The sequence below is a fragment of the Artibeus jamaicensis genome, unplaced genomic scaffold (assembly GCF_021234435.1).
Source record: "Artibeus jamaicensis isolate MK-2021 breed Jamaican fruit bat unplaced genomic scaffold, CSHL_Jam_final contig_924, whole genome shotgun sequence".
Taxonomy (NCBI): Eukaryota; Metazoa; Chordata; class Mammalia; order Chiroptera; family Phyllostomidae; genus Artibeus; species Artibeus jamaicensis.
The window spans coordinates 1,344,257-1,366,901 of NW_026522015.1; the positions used below are offsets into that span (position 1 = coordinate 1,344,257).

The 22,645-nt window shown below is 37.3% G+C and overlaps 1 protein-coding gene across 6 annotated transcripts in view; it reads right to left on the minus strand.

Moving 5' to 3' along the window:
- Window positions 1-22,645, minus strand: part of AMPH (amphiphysin) — a 276,775-nt gene that overhangs the window by 65,909 nt on the left and 188,221 nt on the right. For all 6 annotated transcript variants that reach the window (XM_053655127.1, XM_053655126.1, XM_053655124.1 and 3 more), the window contains 2 exons: window positions 14,800-14,907; window positions 13,185-13,270 (listed from right to left, as the gene is read on the minus strand). In XM_053655127.1, the coding sequence (XP_053511102.1) occupies window positions 13,185-13,270; window positions 14,800-14,907 (194 nt within the window). The remainder of the gene's footprint in view (window positions 1-13,184; window positions 13,271-14,799; window positions 14,908-22,645) is intronic.

A 22,645-nucleotide genomic window follows, 5' to 3' on the forward strand; every position in this document is an offset into this window, starting at 1 on the left:
GCTTCAGAAATTAACACTTTTGGAACCATTGCCCTAAGAATTTGTATTTCAGATATATATCTTACAAAGGTTTTGAGAAACAGGAGTTTATTTTTAAGAAAATATAAAGTCTAGTTTTGATATATATTTCTATTCTGAAATTTGTGTGACAGAAGAAAATAAAAGATCTACAAATTAATTACAATTCTTCAGCTCAAGTGACAGCAGGCTTTCATTGAACAAATAAACATACAAGCTGTCCATTTGCAAATACCTCAAACATTGGCATGAACAAAGTCCCTTTAGCCGCTTAGCTCCCTAAAGTAAGTACACTAGTCAGCCCAGTGGATTCAGCCCAGAAGTCCCATTATAAGCTCCCTCTGCTCTAAATGAGAGCTCTTTGGACTGTACTAATTCAATTCTTCTGCATCCATCTCAGTAAGTTACACCTTGATTTAATTCATGTTTCTGTTTCAATGACAATCTCAAAAATAACCCCAGAATAGTAACTGTTTAATTAGATTCCAAGCCCCAATCAAGAGCAGTGAGGATTAGATAGGCCTAATATATGGAATAAACATATATTCAGAAAGTTAATGATAATAATTATTGGATAATACAATAAGATGATAATGATAATACAATAAGAATGTGCAGTACACAATGTGTACCTCTCTCATATAAACAATGAGATGAGATGATAGAGAAAGGGGCTTCTTGTCTTTTTACACTGTGGTCTGTAGGATTCTACCATGCAGAGGTGGACAAATATTCCATCAAAGCTCTTAGAGAGAGCAGCTCTCTCAGCATTTTTATATATTCCCTAATTAACTCTCATAGCTACCCTTTAGGGTAGTGGTCCCCACTTTTTATCCAGAAAACTGAATAACAGAGAGAGGGTTAATTGTCCAAAATTATGTAATTAATAAATGGAGAACCAGTATTTGGACCCAAAAGGAGGAAAATACAATAGAAAAGCATGAAACATTTGTTGAGAAATTTTGCTTAAGCATTAATGTTATTTTTGTGTGTTTTCCCATGAATTAAGTGTTTTATAATTTTAACAAAATAAAAGCTAGAAGTCTAATTTAGAGATTCAGAGGTAAAAAAATAGTTGAATGCCAAATCTATCCAACCAATAAGACTTGCTTTTTCAATGGCTTAACCTGTACCTTAAATTTCTGGTGGGAGAGGGTATGGGAAGATAAATGGTAAAGATAAAAAATACAATAAAAATTTTCACCATGTTCCACTCAATCTTCTTGAAAAAAAATTTCTAAGACTAGTTTCCCTTCACCTTGCCCCTTGAGCAAACTTTACTGAGGTACAATTTAAAAAATTGTAAGATATTTACAGTGTGCACTGTAGTGACTTGACTTATATACAGAGGGTGGGCAGAAGTGGGTTTACAGTTGTTCATACAGAAAACACTTTAACAGACTTCCGCAAAGATGGAGGTGAAGGTGGAAACACTTTGTGTCCTCGCACAACCAGATCTAAAAACAACAAAGTTTTAACAACAATAAACGCAACCAAACCACACAGAAAATCGAACAATGCGGAGTCCAAAAACAACGATTTGATCAGCTAAACTGGTGAGAGGGGCAAAACCAGCAGCAGAGCAGGTCAGGCAAAAAAAGATCCCCAACCCCAGAGGCGCACAGGCAGCCGAGGGTGGATTCCAGGTGCGGGCTAGCTACGAGCGGACCCAGGGAAGAGGTGTGGTGGGCTGTCTGCAATTGGTGGTGCATTTGCCAGTAGATAAACCAGTGAAGAGGCAAGCGTTGAGACAGATTGAGCAGGCCCCAGTGGCCAGCGCAGGGCAGCGGCCTCGCACATTTGTGCTCAGATAAACAGGCCGGGGCGAGCCTTGAGGCAGACCGGGCTAGCAGAGAGGACCGCCATTGCTCCCTCTCTGACCCCACCCCCACATACAGCATCACAAACCAGCAACCTCTGTGGCCCCGCCCTGGTGAAGACCTAAGGTGCCTCTTCTCATACATAACGGGCACAAACAGATCAAAACATGCCTCAAGAACAACTCAAAGCCCCAGAGCCAATAAGTCTAAGCAATGAAGAAATAGCCAAACTTTCAGATGCACAGTTCAAAACACTGGTGATCAGGATGCTCACAGAACTGGTTGATTTTAGTCACAAATTAGAGGAACATATGAAGGCTAAACTAATTGAAATGAATGGTAATGCACAGGAAATCAATAGTAATGGAAAGGAAACTGGGATTCAAATCAAGGGAGCAGACCAGAAGGAAGGAAAAAATGACCAAACAGGAAAATATGAAGAAACAAGAATTCAAAAAAATGAGGAGAGGCTTAGGAACCTCCAGGACATCTTTAAATGTTCCAACATCCGAATTATAGGGGTATCAGAAGGGGAAGAGGACCAGCCACGAGTGGAAAACTTATTTGAACAAATATAAAGGAGAACTTCCCCATTCTGGCAAAGGAAATAGACTTCCAGGAAATTCAGGAAGGTCAGAGAGTCACAAAGAAGTTGGCCCCAAGAAGGAACAAACCAAGGCACATCATCATTACATTAGCCAAGTTTCAAATGAAGGAGAGAATCCTAGAAGCAGCAAGAGATAAGGGGACAGTCACCTACAAAGGAGTTCCCATGAGACTGTCAACTGATTTCTCAAAAGAGACCTTACAGGCAAGAAGGGGCTAGAAACAAGTATTCAAAGTCATGAAAACCAAAGACCTACAACCAAGATTGCTGTATCCAGCAAAGCTTTCATTTAGAATGGAAGGACAGATAAAGTGCTTCTCAGATAAGATCAAATTCAAGGAGCTCATCATCATCAAGCCCTTATTATATGAAATGTTAAAGGGACTTACCTAAGAAAAAGAAGAAAATAGGATGAACAGTGAAAGGACAGCAAACTCACAGTTATTAACAACCACACCTAAAACAATACAAATTAAGAGTACAGCTAGATCAGGAGCAGAACCATAGAAATGAAGATCACATGGAGTGTTAGCAACAAGGGTGTGGGAGAAGGAGAAGGGGGGAGAAAGTACATAAAATAAGTAGCATAGACAGTAGACAGAAAATAGATAGGGGGAAGGTAAGAATAGTATGGGAAATATAGAATCTAAAGAACTTGAGACACGACATGTTCATGAACTAAAGGGGGAATGGTGGGGGAGGGGTGTGCAGGGTGGAGGGGAATGAAAGGGGGAAATAGAACAACTGTAATGGCATAATCAATAAAATAAAAATATATTTAAAAAAGAAAACACATTAACAAATAATAATACAAGAATAAATTGTTTTGTACTTACAACTGTAAACCTACTTTTGCCCACCCTTATACATTGTGAAAGGATTCCCTTCAATTAGCTAATTAACACATCCATCACCTCTCTTTTTTATGAGAACTTTAAAGTTCTGCTCTTTTAGAAAATTTTAGTTACATAACAGTGCTATCAACCATAGTCACCACACTTTACATCAGATCCTCAGACCTTATTTATCTTACAGCTCAAAGTTTGTACCCCTTTACCAACCTCTCCCTATTACTTACATTCCCCCAGGCCCTGGCATCCACTTTTCTCCTTTCAGTTTCTATCAGTTTGCCTTTTTCCTTTTTTTTTGAGATCCCACATATAAGTGACACCACGCAATATCACCTCACACCTGTCAGAGTGGCTATCATCAAAAAGACAGAAAATAACAAGTGTTGATGAGAATGTGGAGAAACAGGAACCCTTGTGCATTGTTAGTGGAAATGTCAACTGGTACAACCACTACAGAAAAAATGTGAAAGTCCCTCAAAACATTTAGAATAGAACTAAATTATATATAATTTCATATAATCCCAGCAATCCAGGATCTCAAAGAGATATGCGTATATGCACTTCCACATTAACTACATCATTATTCACAATAGCCACAATATGGAAAGGTCCTAAGTAATTACCAATGGATGAATGGATAAAGATGTGAGATTATATATAGAATATTGTGTATATATAATATTACATATAATATTAATTACACATGAGAAAAAGGAAATCCTGCCATTTCCAGTAAGATGGATGGAGCTTAGGACATTCTGTTAAGTAAAATAAGCTGGACAGAGAAAGTCAAATGTTTCACTGAAGTTTCATGCTGTCTCTACAGTGATCATGTGTCCCTTTTTAAAATTTGAATTGCAATTATATTTAACCATGTATATGTTTGTGTATGTGTATGAATAATTTATATAAATATCTTTATACATAAACATATATTAATCAAGAAAATCTTGTTATAGTATGATTGGGAAATAATAAGTACTGAAGAAGGTCATACCAGAAATCTGGGAGAAAGAACAGGCCTATGCTCCAAGACAGAGGATCTTCCGCACCACAAAGCAGAATGTTTTCAGGCAATGGGTATTTGTGGCCTCTGGCCATGTTTGAGATAGGAGAAAAGAGAGAGCCTAGACCTGTATTTGAGGAAGTAACTAAGGCAGCAGTTGGATGGGAGGGGAGAGACTGTAGATGCCCTGACAATCTCTGCAGAGGGACCCAGCTCGTTGTTATTATTTGCAGAGAAGTCTTCCTGAGAACTTTAAGTGGCAGCTCAGGACTCCTTTTTCAGGATCCCAGTCAACCAGTCAGTAATTCCTCATACCTTCCCTCCTTCAATTACTCCACAAAGGGCCTATTCAACTCTGGGTGCAAGTCTAATGTGGGCTAAGGTGGCCTCAGAAACTAACAATATCCGTCAAGGAGGCTGATCAGTGAACACATGCTCCATTAATACTGGTAGGGGGAAAAAAAAACAATTTCAAGACAGCTTGTAAATGTTCAAGTTATTACATAAGGCCATACATGACTAAATATCAAAAGTGACTAGATTGGACAGAAACAGCTAAAGGAACTGAGATGTAAGGGGGATAAGGAGCCCCATGCCAGCTGCAAACATCTGTTTGAGAAAACACAATTAGGCTGCCCTGAAGAACAGGTCAGCTTTAAACAGAAGGTGGGTGTAGATGGGGGGGTACTTGAGGTTGATTGGTGGGTACTGTTTTATTTTCATTGATTTTTCATTATGATAAAGCAAACCCTAATGAAGACCTATGAATTAAAACTGTGCATAACTTTACAATTTCCTCAGAATAGGTTTCTTGAATGTAAATGCTATATGAAATGTACATACAACAGAAGGATTTGATAGACACTGCCTAATGGCTCTCTCAAGGGCTAGGCCTTTATAGTACTCAACTTTTAAATGGCTGTATACAAAACCTTGGAAGTTTGATAAATCAGTGAAAGTTAGTATGTTACCAACTTTTAAATATATATTCCTTCAATGAAAATTAACACTTTTTGTTCATTTATGTATTGTTCATTTATATTTCTCCTTTTGTGAGTCACCTATCATATTTTTACTTATTCTTAGTTCCCATTTTTGTCCTATGTATTTGTACAGGATTTTGTATTAAACATAGTGAATTTTAGATACTTTTGGGAAAAACAAGAATCTGCATTCTTCCGTCTTTAAATTTTATTTTCCGATATATAGCATATCAACTTATTTATATCAATTATTGTTTAGAGGAATAATTGGGGAGGAACCAGAATGAAATACCTTATTTAGAATGACTAAACAAACATCTATAATTTTTAAATATTTTTATGATATGATATGATTTCTTTTTAGAGTTTAGAAATTAAATTAACTTGGAGTTTTAATTTTTTCATTTTTTAAGGAGTTTTAATTTTGAAAAAAGTTCAATATTTTTGATGCAACTTATTATTTAGAGATTTTGTCCAATTACTTCCTTCCAAGCAGAGACTATCTCACTATTATATGCCCAGCACCTAATATAAATCTAGTAAATAGCAGGCATGCAATAAACATTTCATGAATGAATGAATGCATGAATGAATTCATGAATGAACAAGTAAACAAACAAACAAGAGAACATGTCAATGAATGAGCAAATATGGCACATTTTGCACTGGAAGGGCATGTTCTGACTAGAACCTTAGCTTGTAAAACAGTAGTATGACCATCAGTGAAACACTCATCCTCAAAGAGAACCCCATTCCAAATTCTGATATTATCTACTTGGGAGGTTTTATTTTACAAATTCTTCATAAACAAGGGACTCAGAGACTCTACCACCTCCCTAAAGGACTTCTCTGGGGCATCCTCAAGCTCCTTCTGATTGACTGCCAAGACCAACCAAATTTCTTTATTAAGATTTTTTGTTGTTGTTGTTGTTCTTGGAAACAGTGGGAAGGATTAACAGCTAAGCTTAATACATCCACAGCTTTCAGGCTAGGATACTCTCCCTCTGCACTGCCATAGGAAGTCTGACTCCCCTGAGGGTGCTCACTGCTTTTCACTGAGTCTCCTGTAAGGGAGGAAGCATCCTCTGCAATCACTCACTCACCATGTGGGTGGAGTGGGATAAGTAAGAGTTTTCTCCTGGTTCTGTGGGCTCATTTACACTGTCATAAGATTTATGCCACACATATTCAACCTCTTCACAGCTCTTCTATCACCCTCTCAGCCACATACCCTCACCTCCTCGGCCATCCCCACTCACTACCCACAACTGCACATGCCTTCATGGCTTCCTCCCTCTCCTTCACCAAATCCTTGCACCAACATAGCGCATCTCTACAACCACATGACCATGCAACCGAATAACAAACTCCTAATCCTCTGACCTCTGTGACCCCCATATTCCTATTTATACACATTCTACAACGACTTACTACTGCATATTCTGCATCTTACCATCACTGAAAATTGTCCTAACTCTGAAATGGGAAAATTCAGCAGCCCATCCACTAACCTAATTTCCTAAGCATCTAGAATGCAAAGCATACTCATCATTCATTCACTTCCATTCCAGATGAAGATTTTTTTGGGGGGGAAGTGGGGGTGGCTGAATACTAAACAAGTAAACCTTCTCATGTGACTTTCTGTAATGCAAATAGATTAGAAATAGTGTTTTTAATTTTTAATGAATATACTTGTGTGGAAAAATAAAGAAATTTTGCTTTACTAATATTTAATATATGGGCTGAGAGTTACTTCATGTCAGGATCCTGGTTTTCTGGAAAAAAGAGTGAAATTCACAACACTTGTTTGTTTTTAAAATTATTATTTTAGACCTGTCTGGTGTAGCTCATCGGATTGAATGTAGCCTGCAAACCAAAGTGTCACTGGTTCGATTCCCAGTCAGAAAATATACCTGGGTTGCGGGCCAGGTCCCTAGTGAGAAGCGCACAAGAGGCAACCACACACTGATGTTTCTCTCCCTATCTTTCTCCTTCCCTTCCCTGTCTCTAAAAATAAATAACTAAGATCTTTTAAAAAATAAAATAAAATAATTATTTTACTTTTACTTTTTTGAGGGTTTCATATCTACCTCCTCACAATCCCTCCCCAGCCACCCCCCACTCGGAGTGCTTTTTAAATTGTAGAGAATGTGACTTTTAAAAAATATCTCTGAGATAACTGACCCTTTTCTTCCAGGCTAGTCTCATCAGGCTCAACATCTTCATCTACAAAGCCCTCAACATGCTCTGGCTAGCTCTTTCAATACACTCATCCTCACCCCCTACTGGCCCCACATAAACTCAGTCCTAAATCATCCCAGTTTTGCCACTGCCATCCTCTCAGAATGAAAAAACCCATTTTAAAAGACTTCCCTTGCCATGTCACCCCCTGTAACTGTAAAGATTCCTCGCACCCATCATTGTCAACATCCTTGAAATAACAGGCAATACCCACTCTTTCTGCTTCCTCATCACTCACCCAGTCTCCAAGGCCTGTAATCAGGCTCTGACCTCACCACTGACTGGAACTTCTCTGGAAGTTCACCAAAGGCAATGTGTCTTTTCTTTTCTTTTTTTTAAATTTTATTTAGTTATTTTTCAAGTACAGTTTTTTTGTCTATTTCTCCCATCCCAGCCTCCCTGCCCTTGTTCCCCACCTCCCTCCCATTTCCACCCCCCTTAGTTCTCGTCCCTGTGTCCTTCCTATTTGTTCCTCCAAATCCCTCCCCCTTTTTCCCCTTAACTTCCTTTCCCTCTCCCCTCTGGTCACTGTCCCCTTGTTCTCTATTTCAGTGTCTTTCTTTTTATTTTGCTTGCTTATTTGTTTTGTTGTTTAGCTTCCTGTTAAAGGTGAGATCATATGGTATTTGTCTTTCAACGCCTGGCCTATTTCACTCAGCATAATGCTTTCCAGTTTCATCCATGTTGTTGCAAAAGGTAGTAGCTCCTTCTTTCTCTCTGCAGCATAGAATTCCATTGTGTATATGTACCACAATTTTTGGATCCATTCATTTACTGATGGGCACCTAGGTTGCTTCCAAATCTTGGCTATTGTAAATTGTGCTGCTATGAACATTGTGGTGCATAGGTTCTTTGATATTGATGTTTTAGGATTCTTAGGATATAATCCCAGCATTATATCCTAAGGAATTGTTGATGGATTGGAAGAACTAACATCATCAAAATGGCAATGTGTCTTTAGTTCTCATCTACTTGACCTTTCTGTTGTAAATGTCACTCCTGGCACTCCCTCATTGTTTAAGTTCTCTCCGTTCTTGGCTTTTTGACCTACTGCTCCACCAGGTCCCTTCCAAGTCTCCTTGTACATTTCTAATTATTTCATATTCTCAAGCTTTCACTACAGACCCCTCCTCTGCACATTCCTTAAATATTGGTGCTCCCAAAGGTTCTGCTTTGGCCTTCACCTTGCCAAAACAGAACCTATCTCATTACCTACACATCATCAAGTCTCATGACATCAACCACCACTCATATAATAATGACCCCTAACAAAACTCTTTTTGAGCTCCTAACTTAGTTAGCTCAATAGATATGTCCTTTTGGACCTTCTGATGTTTCTTCAAACTCAACATATATATATACTAGAACTCAGTAGTTTACTAAAACTTCTTTTTTCTTACATATTGTCAGTCTCTATGAGGGAGCCCTTCCTGAACTTCCCAATCTACACTAGTTATCCCATCCCATGTTACTTTCTATTAAATTATCTTGTTTTATATTCTACCTTGAACTTTTTTGTTTATTATTTTATTCTTAATTTATTTTCTTGATCATTGCCTTTTCCTATAGCTCCAAATACAAAAGCTCCAAATACAAAAATCTTCAGTACAGAATACTCAGTGCCTAAAATAGTGGTTGGCACATAATGGGTGGCCAATCTGTATCTGCTGAATGAATTGAAATTGAATCTGACCACTGCCTCTCTCCTGCTTTATCACCACAACTTTCCTCCTGGACACTTTCACTGTGACCTCCAGCTACAAAAACTAAATATAGTTCTATGAACCCACAATATCTCCTTCAATCTCCATGCCTTTATTCATGTTTTACCTCAGTGTAGAAAACCTTTTTTACTAAATTCAATATTATTCATTTAAAGAGATTTAGCTCAAGTCTTTTCTTTGGAGCCCTTCCTTATTTGTGACACCTCTTTATCATCTCTTATAAAATTGTAAGCTCCTTTAGAACACACAAACATACCCTAGCATTTCCTTTTAAAATTGAACCTACACCTCCACTAGGTAGTACTTCATTTCTCTTCTCCCTATTTTTGAAACACATGACAATAATGAAAGACTAGGGAAACAAAAAAAGGATTTATAAAATTTACAATCTTAGGCAAGGTGTTTAACAAATATAATCTTTAGCTTCCTCATCTGTAAAATGGGGATGGAGATCTGTAATTGTGATGACTAGAGACTATGTACTATATATAAAGCACATAAAATGATACCTGGAAAAAACAAAGTTTTCAATAATGATCTCTCTTTTTCTTTCAAATGAAACACACACAATTTGCATCATTATTGAGATTGAATAATTTGGGTTTAGTAAAGGAATACATTATATAAAAGAAAAGGCCTGAGTTGGGTTTTGATCAAAGTGTAGAACCTGATTAACATAAAGAGAAAGAGCCTTGAGTGCCATATGAGAAGTTAGACTGGATTTAAAAGCACTGAAACATTTATACTGCATATGACCAGATAAGGGGAAAGGTTCCTGTCCAAAATTTTCTTAAATATTCCCATTGTTTTCAAGTCCCTACAAAGCCTTCCACATTCAAGACAGTTTGACAATAACTTTATTTTGAATAAGCAAATACTATTTGGGGAGGGCACATAAGCCACAGAGTACATCAGTAAATGCTAATTTTGATATGTATGAAGAGCACTAAAATTTTTGTTACATATCCAATATATATAAGGCAAATAATATGTATTTGTCTTTTGACAATTTTGGCAATTTTCCCAGGAGCATTGTCTCATAATTGGAAGTGTTAAATATCATGGTACCCAAGCCTTTTCAAGGTCCAGTTTAAAAAGCTATGGAGTGTGTAATTATGTTTGAGATCCCAAAAGTTCTTTTACAGAAGAAATGACAATAACTGCCTGTATGCAAATGACAACTTTGTTTAAGATGGAACACCTGTTGAGGAAGATGAGGCGCTCCAAAGAAGTATCAGCTGACTTGATGAGTGTCAAAGATATAGATAAAGACTTTGGATACAAGTATTTCTTAAAATGTAAGAATGCAAACAATAATATTTCTTAAAAAACATAATTTCACATAATTTGTGATTTTAACTAGTAATTAAGAACTATTAAAATTATAAATATATTTATATCATCTATATATTTATATTTCAAGCTGTTCAAAATGCTCTTTGAGGAGATGTGAGGTCTTTCTTGGACACACGTGGTCTGTCCAAAAGGTATCCAGACATGTAATATAAAAAATAGAGATATTTGTTGAAGAAGATACAAGAAACATTGTACACAGGACAATAATGTCTCGGTCCCCTTCAAAATACACACCTTGGGACTTCACATAGTTCTCCCAATTGTCATCAGCTGCCCTGTCTTATGTTCCTGAATCTCACTGATGGTCTAAAATCTCTTCACTTTCAAAAGTGATTTTTGTTTTGGGAAAGGCCAGAAGTCTCAGAGTGCCAAATTGGGCTGTAGAGGGGCTGAGTCATTCGAGTGACTTGATGTTTCACCAAAAAACTCTGCACACAATGTGATGCATGAGAGCGTGTGTAGTTGTGATGAAGCTGCCAATCACCAGTTGCCCATAGCTGCATCCTTCTGAATCATCAAAATAGTTTCCATGGGAGAATGTCCAAGTTTAATGCAAAATTTGATGCAGATACATTGCTTTACTCTCTCAGTCATTTTGAATGCAACAGCCACAGAGTACACAGAGACACTCACTCAACAGCGTCTAATGCCCCCACTGACTATTACAGTGAAGTCATCATTGTTCACTCATGTGCATGTGCATACTAGTCCACTCTTCTTGGCTGCCTGGTAACAATAATGTTGCACAAACCATTCTTGTTATATTAACAATGGCTGGACTATATCTGGACAGACCTTGTATATAGTAAGTTCCTAAGCAGACTACAGAGATGTCACAATGAGGCTTCTGAATGAAGAGGTGTACAGGATGAAGATATCAAAGACAGAAATATGAGGGCAAGACTATCTTCATGATATACAGAGGATGATAAGGGTTAGGGATGGCAGCAATGAGAATACAAATGGGAAGATCAATCAAGAAAATTACACAGATAAAGGACAGATTATTTCCTTTGACAGTTCTTTAGTCCCATAGTTAAGGTTATAAAATCTTGAGGCTGGAAGACCAAGAATGATGGTACCAAAAAGAGAAATGCAGATGTTGAAAGAATGAGTAAATTCACAGCAATGAGTTAATTTCACACATGTTAAACTGTGGGTTATAGCTGGACATTGCACTAAACATGTCTTACAGTCTAAACTTTCTTGTAAATTTTTCAGTAGTTCAAAACTAGACTCTGAGGGCCTATTGTTAACAAAAAAATTAAAAACCCTAGGAATGAACACAAAAAATATTTCTGTCTAGACCCTCAATATTATTATAATTTTGGAGAATAAATAGAAGTTCTTGAATTTTAATTTAGGAAGATGTTAGGGGCAATAATCTGGCTGGAAGTTGGGTTAGAGGATTTGACTTTGACAATGTTGCATGGTAAGTACTATTTTGTTGATTTAGGGTTACAGCATGGGGGTTGCTGGTGGAAATTGAGAGACATATGCCCCACTCCACCCAATAACTTCTTGGTTCTAACATTAAGAAAATTGCACTTAATGCCACGAGAAATGTAGAATACCTGTAAACAAGAATTACTTAATACCATGAGAAATGGAAAATGCACCAATGCCTTGGTAAATTGCCATAAAAAATGCAGGAAACCTGTAAAAAAGAATATTTAGTGTCTAAACTAGGGATGAAGTTCATGTTAACAGGTCAAGGGCTGAAAGTAGTGGCTTGGCATCAAAGCCAGAAGACTAGATAAGCTATTGGAATAGAGGAAGTTTTGCCAAGAATTAAAAGAGTATTCTTGTAAATTTCAAGATTAAGGGAAATTCTCCCAATGCCTCTGATTGAGATTTGGTTCTTCACTTGATAACTATATCAAGGTCAAAACTCTGCCATTCAATATGGCTGCCACTAGCTACATGAGGTTATTTAAATTTTAATAAATCAAAACAACCTCAAGGATGCCGATAGTGGTGCAACTGCCTGCATTTCCCCGAGGATAGTATTTTGGATGGGAAGGAACTACAGGCACAGCCTAGGATCAGGCTGGCCTAGAGGAAAATGGCAGGGGTATCATTTTTTGGGTGTTCTACAGGAGACAAGCTCCAAAGTAGAAGCCTGTCATTTTTCCAAAATTGCATAGCTTTTTGATCTTATGCTGTTTCGGTTTGTAAACTAACCCTATACAAATAAGATAATTAAAAATTAACAGGGGGAATTATAGAACTCAGGTGTGAAGTTTAGCCTTAATTGATAGGTTTAAGTACTAATGCATGTAGAATCCTGTTATTTCAAAGGTGTATAGTTTTTAAATCAAGACTCCTTTCCTTTATCTGTAAAAAATAAGATAAATTAATTAATACAAAAGAAATTTAATTTAAAATTCAGCTATATTCCAGTGTTCAATAGCCAGCCACATGTGGCAAGTAGCTTCCATACTAGAAAGCATAGATTATAGGACAGTTCCACTGGACAGCACTAAACTATCACAGGCAACAAAGACAAGATAAGAAATATTCACTATTCTTAAACTTCTAAAACGGACATGTACCCCTCGTACAAAAATATCTTTACCTTGACCATAATGATGGTAACTCTTCTTGCAAGTCAACATTAAACTCTTCAAACACTTTCTGTGCTTTCTGAAATTCCTCTTCTGCCTAGAAATGACATGTAACATGTTAATACTAAAAAAAACTACATAAACACAAGCCATTTCTATACACAACCAAATTGTATAATATAAAAAAAGAAATAGCTTTATGGCATCCTAGAAACATTTTGGGTAGGAGAAAAATTAGTCTGCTTAATACCTACATTTTTCCAATAAATATGAAATATTAATTCTTATTAAAAACAAGAAAACTGAATTGACTACAATGGTTGTTCTTACACTACCCAGCAGATTCATTCATTCTACAAAAATGTGATAACTGCCTGTCACACACTGCTCTGCTCTGGATACTGAAAATGGATGCCTCCCCATATGAAAATTCCTAGTCTAGTGGAAAGTCTAAATAATAACATTGCAAGATAGGGCTTATAAAGTTATGGAGTATGCTGCTGGGGAAGATGGTGCAGAGAACAGAAATGTTCCACAGAGAAGGTGATATTTTTTAACTGGGTTTTGAAAAGTTAGTAAATGTTTGCTAAAGAAGAGGGCGGATAAGGCATTGCTGTATATAAAGGTGAAGTTCCTTGGGTTGGAATTTTGCTGTACTAACCTTGTGAACATGTCATATTGATTTTTACTTCAGATACCTTTTTCACAAAATGAAAAAAAGCAATGCCCACCTGACAGGCATTATGAGTATTAAGGAAAGATGATATAGATGAAGTGTTAAACATGGTATCTGGTTTCTATGAGGCCTCACATGAGTAACAGCTATTATTGTGGCAGCTCAGGAATTTATATGTAAGTCAGGAAGGCTCTAGTTTAGGATGTGCGCATGGAAGAAGAAGAGAAAAACAAAGACATGGAAGTTGATAAGAATGGATGAGTGAGTCACGACCAAATACAGAAGATCCCATACACTATGCTAAGGAATCTAGAATTTTTCTACAGGCAATTGGAGCCATCAAAAGACTTAGGCAGTGGAGAATCATATCTAAATATGTGATGTAGAAATACTAGACAGCTGTGTGTAGGCAGACAGGAGGAAGTAAGATGGGGAAAAAAGGAAGTAGTTTATGAGGAGTCATCAATTAACTGGCATCTGTAAATGGCTAACTTATACTGTTAAAGTTACTGAAATGGGTTTTCTAAACAAAAAGAATGTCATGCAAATCTAGCACATGTTTGTACTCTCAGACAATCACAAGTTATATCTTAGATTTTCAAACTTGGTTTCCTATATGAATCTGTATATAATAAGCATCAAGTATGCACCACAACCACAGTAAGAAGTATAAGAACACTTCTTACTTTCCCTGGTACAGTATTGTTGGGGGAAAAAGGTTATTCTAATCAAAATATACAAGTCAGTGTCACTATGGGAGCTCTACAATAACATCAAAAAACTTATTTTTAATTTAAAATTACGGAAAGTAGCCCATAAGCACCATATTTCATTTTAAATTCTGTCCTGATTCCAATGTCCTTTAGAAATAAAATATATCCTTTTTTAACAACAAAATTGCTATAGGTCACAGAGTATAAAGTGATTTCAACAGTGGAATCAATCCTTGCCTTAGAGATTCGACTCTCATCCTTCCTCTTAGAGCTCTGTAAAGCTTCCAGATGGTGGCGGGCACTGTCATAGTCAACTAGCTTCCTGCTGCGTTTTGCGATGCGATTCTGCCAATGGAAAATACATACATTAAGAAAGAAACATGGTCATAAGTTTTTTGTTTTGTTTTAAGATTTTAATTTTATTATTTATTTTTAGAGAAAGGGGAAGGGAGGGAGAAAGAGAGGGAAAGGCAGAGGGAGAGAAATATCGATGTGTAAGAGAAACATCAATCGATTGCCTCTCACATGTGCCCCATCCTGTGACCAGGCCCCAATCCAGGCATGTGCTCTGACCAGAAATTAAACCAGCAACATTTCACTTTGTGGGATGATGCCCAACCAACTGAGCCACACCTGTCATGCCATTTTTTTAAACTACTAAAATGCTTTTCTTGTGCAGAGTAGCTGAAAATCTTGACTGGAGATCAAGGTGAACTGGAATTTCAGTAGATAAATGATCCCTGAAAATCAAACTATAGCCTTCAATCCTTTTTTTAAAATTTTATTTAGTTATTTTTCAATCCTTTACATAAAAAATATTAGGTAAACCTTCCCTTCCAATAAAAAACTAGACCAATCATAAGAAGCTGAAAGCAGAATTTATAGTGAAATACTAGAAAAATTCTAGTACTGGTTGAGAGAAGCAGATAAACCTATATATTCAATTAGCCTCTATTTTAACTCTTTTTTAACTGTTCTACTTTGAAAATAATGGAAGGTCTTTTACATCCTGGGTTAGATTTATTCTTAGGTATTTTATTCTTTTTGAAGCAATTGTCAATGGGATTGCACTCTTAAAAAATTGTGTATATATATATATATATATATATAGTATATATATTGCGTCTATATGTATATATATAAATTATATATATTATGTGTATGTGTATATATAATATATACATATACATATGCATACATATATATGTATATGTGTGTATATATATATATATATATATATATATATATATATATATATATATATAATAGAGAGAGGGGAAGGGAAGGAGAAAGAGAGGGAGGGAAACATCAATGTGTGGTTGCCACTCATGTGCCCCTACCTGGGGATCTGCCCACAACCCAGGTGCATGACCTGACTGAGAATCAAACAGGCAACCCTTTGGTTTACAGGCCTGCACTCAATCCACTGAGCCACACCAGCCAGGGTGGGACTGTATTCTTAATTTCCTTTTCTATTAGTTTGATATTGGCATATAAAAATGCAACTAATTTCTGGATATTAATTTTGTATCTGCTACTTTGCTGATTTCATTTTTGAGTTTTAGAAGTTTCTTGGTGGAATCTTTGGGGTTTTGTATGTACAGTATAATGTCACCTGCAAATAAAGGCAGTTTTACTTCTTTCTTTCTAATTTGGATACCTTTTATTTCTTCTTCTTGTCTGATTGCTGTGGCTAGGACTTCCAGTCTTATGTTGAATGAGAAAGGTAAAAGTGGACATCCCTGTGTTCTTCTTGATCTTAAGGGCAACGCAGAGACACTACTTCTGGGAACATATATGAAGGAACCCAAAACACTAAATTAAAATATATATACACACCCATATGTTCATTGCAGCATTATTTACAATCACAAAGGTATGGAAGCAGCCCAAGTGTCCATCAATAGATGAGTAGATATAATAACTATGGGATATTTACATGCAATACTACTTGGCCATAAAAAATAAGAAAATTTTACCATTTGTGACAGTGTATAAACCTGGAAAATATTATGCTAAGTGAAATAAGCCAGTCAGAGAAAGACAAATACCATGTGTTTTCATTCATGTGGAATCTAATGAACAAACTGAACTAACAGGCAAAACAGACACAGACAAATAAATGGATAGCTGAATGACAGCTAGTTCAGGGGGTGGGGAAAGTTAGGGGGTGGAGTGATTGAACGAAAAGGAAATAGGACTCATGGACATGGAAAACAGTGTGGTGAATGCTGGGGGGAGGAGGCACAAGAGGGCTAAATGGTAATAAAAAATACAATAATGATTAAATTTAAAAAAGAAAAGAATGATAATATAAATGTATATGGCTTAGAAAACATAGTCATACAGTAAAAGTATTGCAGGCATCATTTCCATTTTACATGTAAGGAATTTGAAGTTGCATGATATTAACCTCTAATTTGTCCAGAATTGCTTAGAAAGTCCGTAGCAAAAGATAAAGTAGATATCAGCTCCCCACCTCACCAGTGCCTAGAGTAAGGTGAGGCAAGTGAAACACCTAAGGCACACTCTCAGGGTCATGTAAGTGCAAGATTAGCAATGGAGAGTAGGTGTTTCCTAATGGCCTATACTTTGAATCCTAATGACCTCACTTGCCTCACTCAGACCCAGAGCTACTCCTGACTCTTGGTTAGAATTTCTCCTTCCAGCTCCCATGTTTTCTGACAGACTATCATTCAATTACCATCTGTCATTCTATGATATTCTTCTACATCCTCTTTAGGACTGAAGAGAGGTGGAATGGGGCAGTTGCTCTCATTTAACTGCTTCCAATCTCTTTCATATTGCCTTCTGTACTTGCCACTTCCAACTGTTGTTAGTAGTGGAAAGAATGGCTGTCATACCACATTTACTTAAAAATATGTGATAAATTAGAGTAAACAGACTTCCAGCCAAAATGGAGGCATAGGTGGATATACTGCTTTCTCCAACAACCAAAAGGACAACAACAAATTTAAAAACAAAAATCAACCAGAACTGTCAGAAAGTAAAACTGTGTGGAAAGTCTAACAACCAAGGAGTTAAAGAAGAAACATTCATCCAGACTGATAGGAGGAGTGGAGATAGACAAGCAGGGTGGAGAGGACATGCAGCAAGGTGACAGACCCATGGGGTGAGGCAGCTGCTGGGGACTGAGTGGTCCCACAGTTGTGTGTAGATAAGCCAGGAGGAACAAATGGGGAGCAAGACAGACCACACAACCCAGGGTTCCAGTGAAGGGAAACTAAAGCCTCTGGTTGTAAAAACCTCTGGGGGTCATGGGGATGGAATAAACTAACAGCCTCAAAGGAGAGCTTGTTGGAGACACGCAAGTAGTCCTATAAGGTACACAAACCCAACCATGTGGGAATTGGCACTAGACGGGCCAGATTTGCTTGCAGGTAGCAGGGGAAGTGACTGAAAGTGTGGTGAGGGCCAAGCAAGTGACAGTGCTCTCTCTCTGACTACTCCTCCACATACAGAACCACAAGGCAGTGAAGTAGGTGGCCCCATCCTGGCAAATAACTGAAGCTCCACCCTTACCACATAGCAGGTGTGCTGGGACAAAAAAAATGTCCTAAATGAAAGAACAGATCAAAACTCCAGAAAGAGAACTAAGTGACCAGGAGATAGCCACCCTACCAGATGCAGAGTTCAAAACATTGGTAACCAGGATGCTCACAGAAATGATTATGAATACAAATAGAGGAAGAAGTGAAGGCTATGCAAAGTGAAATAAAGATAAATGTACAGGGAACCAACTGTGAAGGAAAGGAAACCAGGATTTTCTGTTCTCAAATCAATGATTTGGAACAAAGGGAAGAAATAAACATTCAAACAGAACCAAATGAAGAAACAAGAATTCAAAAAATCAGGAGAGGCTTAGGGACCTCTGGGGGACAACTTTAAACATTCCAATATCTGAATCATAGGGATGCCAGAAAGAGAAAAGGAAGAGCAGGACACCAAGAATTTATTTGAAAATATAATGAAGGAGAACTTCTTCAGTCTGGCAAAGGAAATAGACTTCCACGAAGTCCAGGAAGCTCAGAGAGCCCCAAAAAAGTTGGACCCAAGGAAAAGCACACCAAGACACATTAACATTAAATTACCCAGGATTAAAGATAAGGAGAGAATCTTAAAAGTATCAAGAGTAAAGGCGACAGTTACCTACAAAAGAATCCCCATAAGACCATCAGTTGATTTCTCAAAAGAAAACTTGCAGGCAAGAAGAGGCTGGAAAGATGTATTCAAAGTCATGAAAGGCAAGGACCTACAACCAAGATTACTCTATCCAGCAAAGCTATTATTTAGAATGGAAGGGCAGATAAAGTGCTCCCCAGATAAGGTCAAGTTCAAGGAGTTCATCATCACCAAGCCCTTATTATATGAAATGTTAAAGGTACTCATCTAAGAAAAAGAAGATCAAAATTATGAACAATAAAATCACAACAAACTCAGAAGTAGCAACAACTGAACCTAAACAAAACAAAACAAACTAAGCAAACAACCAGAAGAGGGATAGAATCAGAGAAGTGGAGATCACATGAAGGGTTATCAGTGGGGAGGGGGATGGGGGAGAATGGGGGATAAGGTACATGGAATATAAAGCATAATTGGTTAGTAAAAAATAGGGGGAGGTTAAGAATAGTATAGGAGATGGAGAAGCCAAAGAACTTATATGTACAACCCATGGGCATGAACTAATATGAGGGGTGATGCTGAGGGCATGGGGGGTTCAGGGCAGAAGGGTGTAAAGGGGAGAAAAAAATATCAGACAACTCTAATAACATAATCAATAAAACATACTTAAAATATGTGATAAATTAGCCTAGGCTGGGTAGAGAAGCCCTTCAATAAAGTATACAGTGTGCCTATGGAGTGACAAAGCTAATTACTTTAAGTAAATATCTGTTATGTCCAAAGGAAAACTGTCCCTTGAAGTAGTGGCTTTGTATAACTATAGGCAAATTCATATAAAGCTCTGCTTTGTGGACATGCAGGAGTGTGGGGTAGAGGTGCAGTCTCCTTTAATGTCTTCCATGAAATATAACTTGATTCTCTGAAGATGAATTTGATTTTTGAGAACAGCGAAAATCCAATTACTTCCAAGCCTGCATGTGATGCATGAGAATGAGGTGAAATACTGCATTGGGTCACTATTTTTTTGTTCCAAAAACAAGAAATGAAGTAAATAATGTGATTCGCTTTCTTGTGTGGCAAGTCAGTTACAGAATACAACTTACCATGTAGAAGTGACTATGTTGAAGGCCATCACTCACTTTGATGCAGAAAATATTTTGTTGGAAAAATAAACCAATCTTATTTTCTTACCTATGTGATATTTGGGAAACCTGAGAAAAGAGTCCAATCTCCTCAGCAATACAATTTTTATTTCATCATTCAGTCCGATATAAATTTCTTTAGATTTCTCACTGTGTACTGATCTTAAGCAGTAAAGAAATTATTTTACTTTTAAAATTTCTGTAATAACACCAGCTGGGGATTCATTTTGGCACAATACTGAAAATATACTTAATTATTCATGCATGGTTACTAAGATAGAATCTAAACTACATTTTACAATAATTGCTCACAGCTGTAAGCCTGCCTGGGTTAGTAACAAGCTAGCTCTTATTACAACATTGATTTCAGACATTAGTGCTGCATAATAAGAACCATAACAACACTGGGTGCCCTGCTAAGCACAGTTGGAAAAGTCAAACTTATCACCTCATGGATAGTTCCCCATAGACCTCACTGATGGGCTGCAGCAAATATTTGGAAATTTGCCTAAGGTTAATTACACATGGCCTGTAAATTTTAATGGGAGTGATGGAAGTCCATTATGTTTCATGCCTTGAAAATTCTCTCCTCAGTATGTTTAATCATAATCTTCTTTTCTCTCAATAATCCATTCATTACATGATCACTTAGCACTAATTTTTGAAGCAAATGAGTCTATATCCATTTCTAACTTCCTTTTCACAGAAGCACAGTCTTTGAAATATTAGAAACAACCACCTTCCACCCCCCACTATTAAATTCCAAATTGTTTCCATTCCAAGATAAACACTGCTACTTCCTCAAGTGTTCATCATATCCAATGGTTTCACAATTGTCTATCTGGGTTGGAACTCTGTGCATATACTATGATATTCTAAATGTGACTTCAGCAAAAGAGAGAGATTGTTTCAGACTCATTCCATGATGTAGGTAAAATCATGACATACTTCATTTAGCTTCAGGGCATTCAGAAAAATATTATTCCCAAATCTTTAGTGTAAATATGGTTCAGTAATAGGAGGATCATCTTTGTGCATGACTTCAACCATGGACCCCAAGAAAATAACTGCTTCAATAAAAGTGCTACTAAGGTTTTCATCCTTCTGACATGGAACAAAGTGAAAAGACTAGCTGATATAATCCATTACAATTTTATTTTACTCTAGATTTTTGACACAGGTACTTCTGTGTGCATTTGTCTTCTGAAATCATATGTTCCTAGACATTAGGGCCAATTTCCAAATGACTATTGCTAGGCAGTATCATAACAGTTAAGATTCCTCACTTTTTAAAATTTATCTTTTAATGAATCTTTTAAAGTTTTTGTTCCTGAAACTCAACAACTTTTCAAATGTGTTTTTTCTAGTTTATCATTGTCTTCAGTGGTTTAGCAAAGTCATACTAGGGATAATTTAGATAAGTTAAAGGTTCTTTGAAATTTTCAAGTAAGAGGACAAAGTTTTCCTTTATCTTCTTTTAATTAATTGGAAAACTATTTTTTAATTTTGTATTATTGCTTATGCTGTTACAGTTGTCCCATTGTTCCCCCTTCAGCCCCCTCTGCCTAACCCATGCTCTACTTCCATAGTCAATATCCACACCATTGTCCATGTCCATAGGTCCTTCATATATATTCTATGACTAATCCCTTCATCTCTTTTCAAATAGTCCCCATCTCCTTCCTTCCCTCTTACCACTGTCAGTCTATTCCATGATTCTTTGCCTCTGGTTCTATTTTGTTCATTATTTTTTTAGATTTCTCTTATAACTGAGATCATTTGGTATTTGTATTTTACAGACTGGCTTATTTGACTTAGCATTAGTCTCCAGTTTCAATCATGCTGCTGCAAAAGGTAGGAATTCATTTTTTTCTTCTGCATAGTATTCCATTGTATAAATGCACCACAGATTTTTAATCCACTCATCTACTGATGGGCACTTAGGTTGTTTCCAAATTTTGGCTATTATAAATAGCACTGCTATAAACATAGTGGTGCATAAGTTCTTTTGAATTGGTGTTTTGGTATTATCAGCATGTTTTCTCAGCTGTTGAGTCACTGAGTCAAAAGGCAGTTCCAAGATGGTAAAGGAGTAAGTGGAAGCTACACAAACCTCCTCCCAGGAACAATTTGTAACTAAAACTAAATTGTAGAAAAAGCATTCTGAATAACCAACTGACTACTAGCTGCAGAGAAGCCTTATAACCAAGGACAAGCAAAAGAAACTACTTCACCACAGTGAGATTGGTAGGGAGTGAAGAGAAGGTGGGAGAGGAATTGCTGGGTTCCCAGAGGTGGCAGCTAAAGTGTTGGAGGGATATTTCAGTGGCCAGTGTATTGTACCTGAGACATGTGGGGTCTAAACCCCAAGCTGGGCTCCCCAGCCTACAAAACCAGAGCCAGAAAGAATCCTAGATAATGTCCAGCTGAGAAAAGCAGAGGGTTTCTATCAGCCATGGAGAAAGGGCTGCAGACATAGAGAGCCTCTTAAAGGGCCAATGCATAAAATTTTATTTGCAGCCACTTACCCTGGGCTCTGGCAGAGGGAGGACAGGGTGGACTTGAGATGTTTGAGGACAGTCTTGGGCTGGTGGCTCTGGGGTGACAACTGAAGGAACATCAGCCAGGATCCCTGTGTTGAGTATTACCTATACTACAGGAGCCATCTTTCTCAGGCAGAGCACACACCTCCCAGTGGCAGCAGCCTGAGGGGAAACAGTAGCCCTGCCCACAGGAATTACTCTGCACTACCCTGTGTAGCCTAAGCCAGACTGCTGATTACACTTTGATTAGTTTAA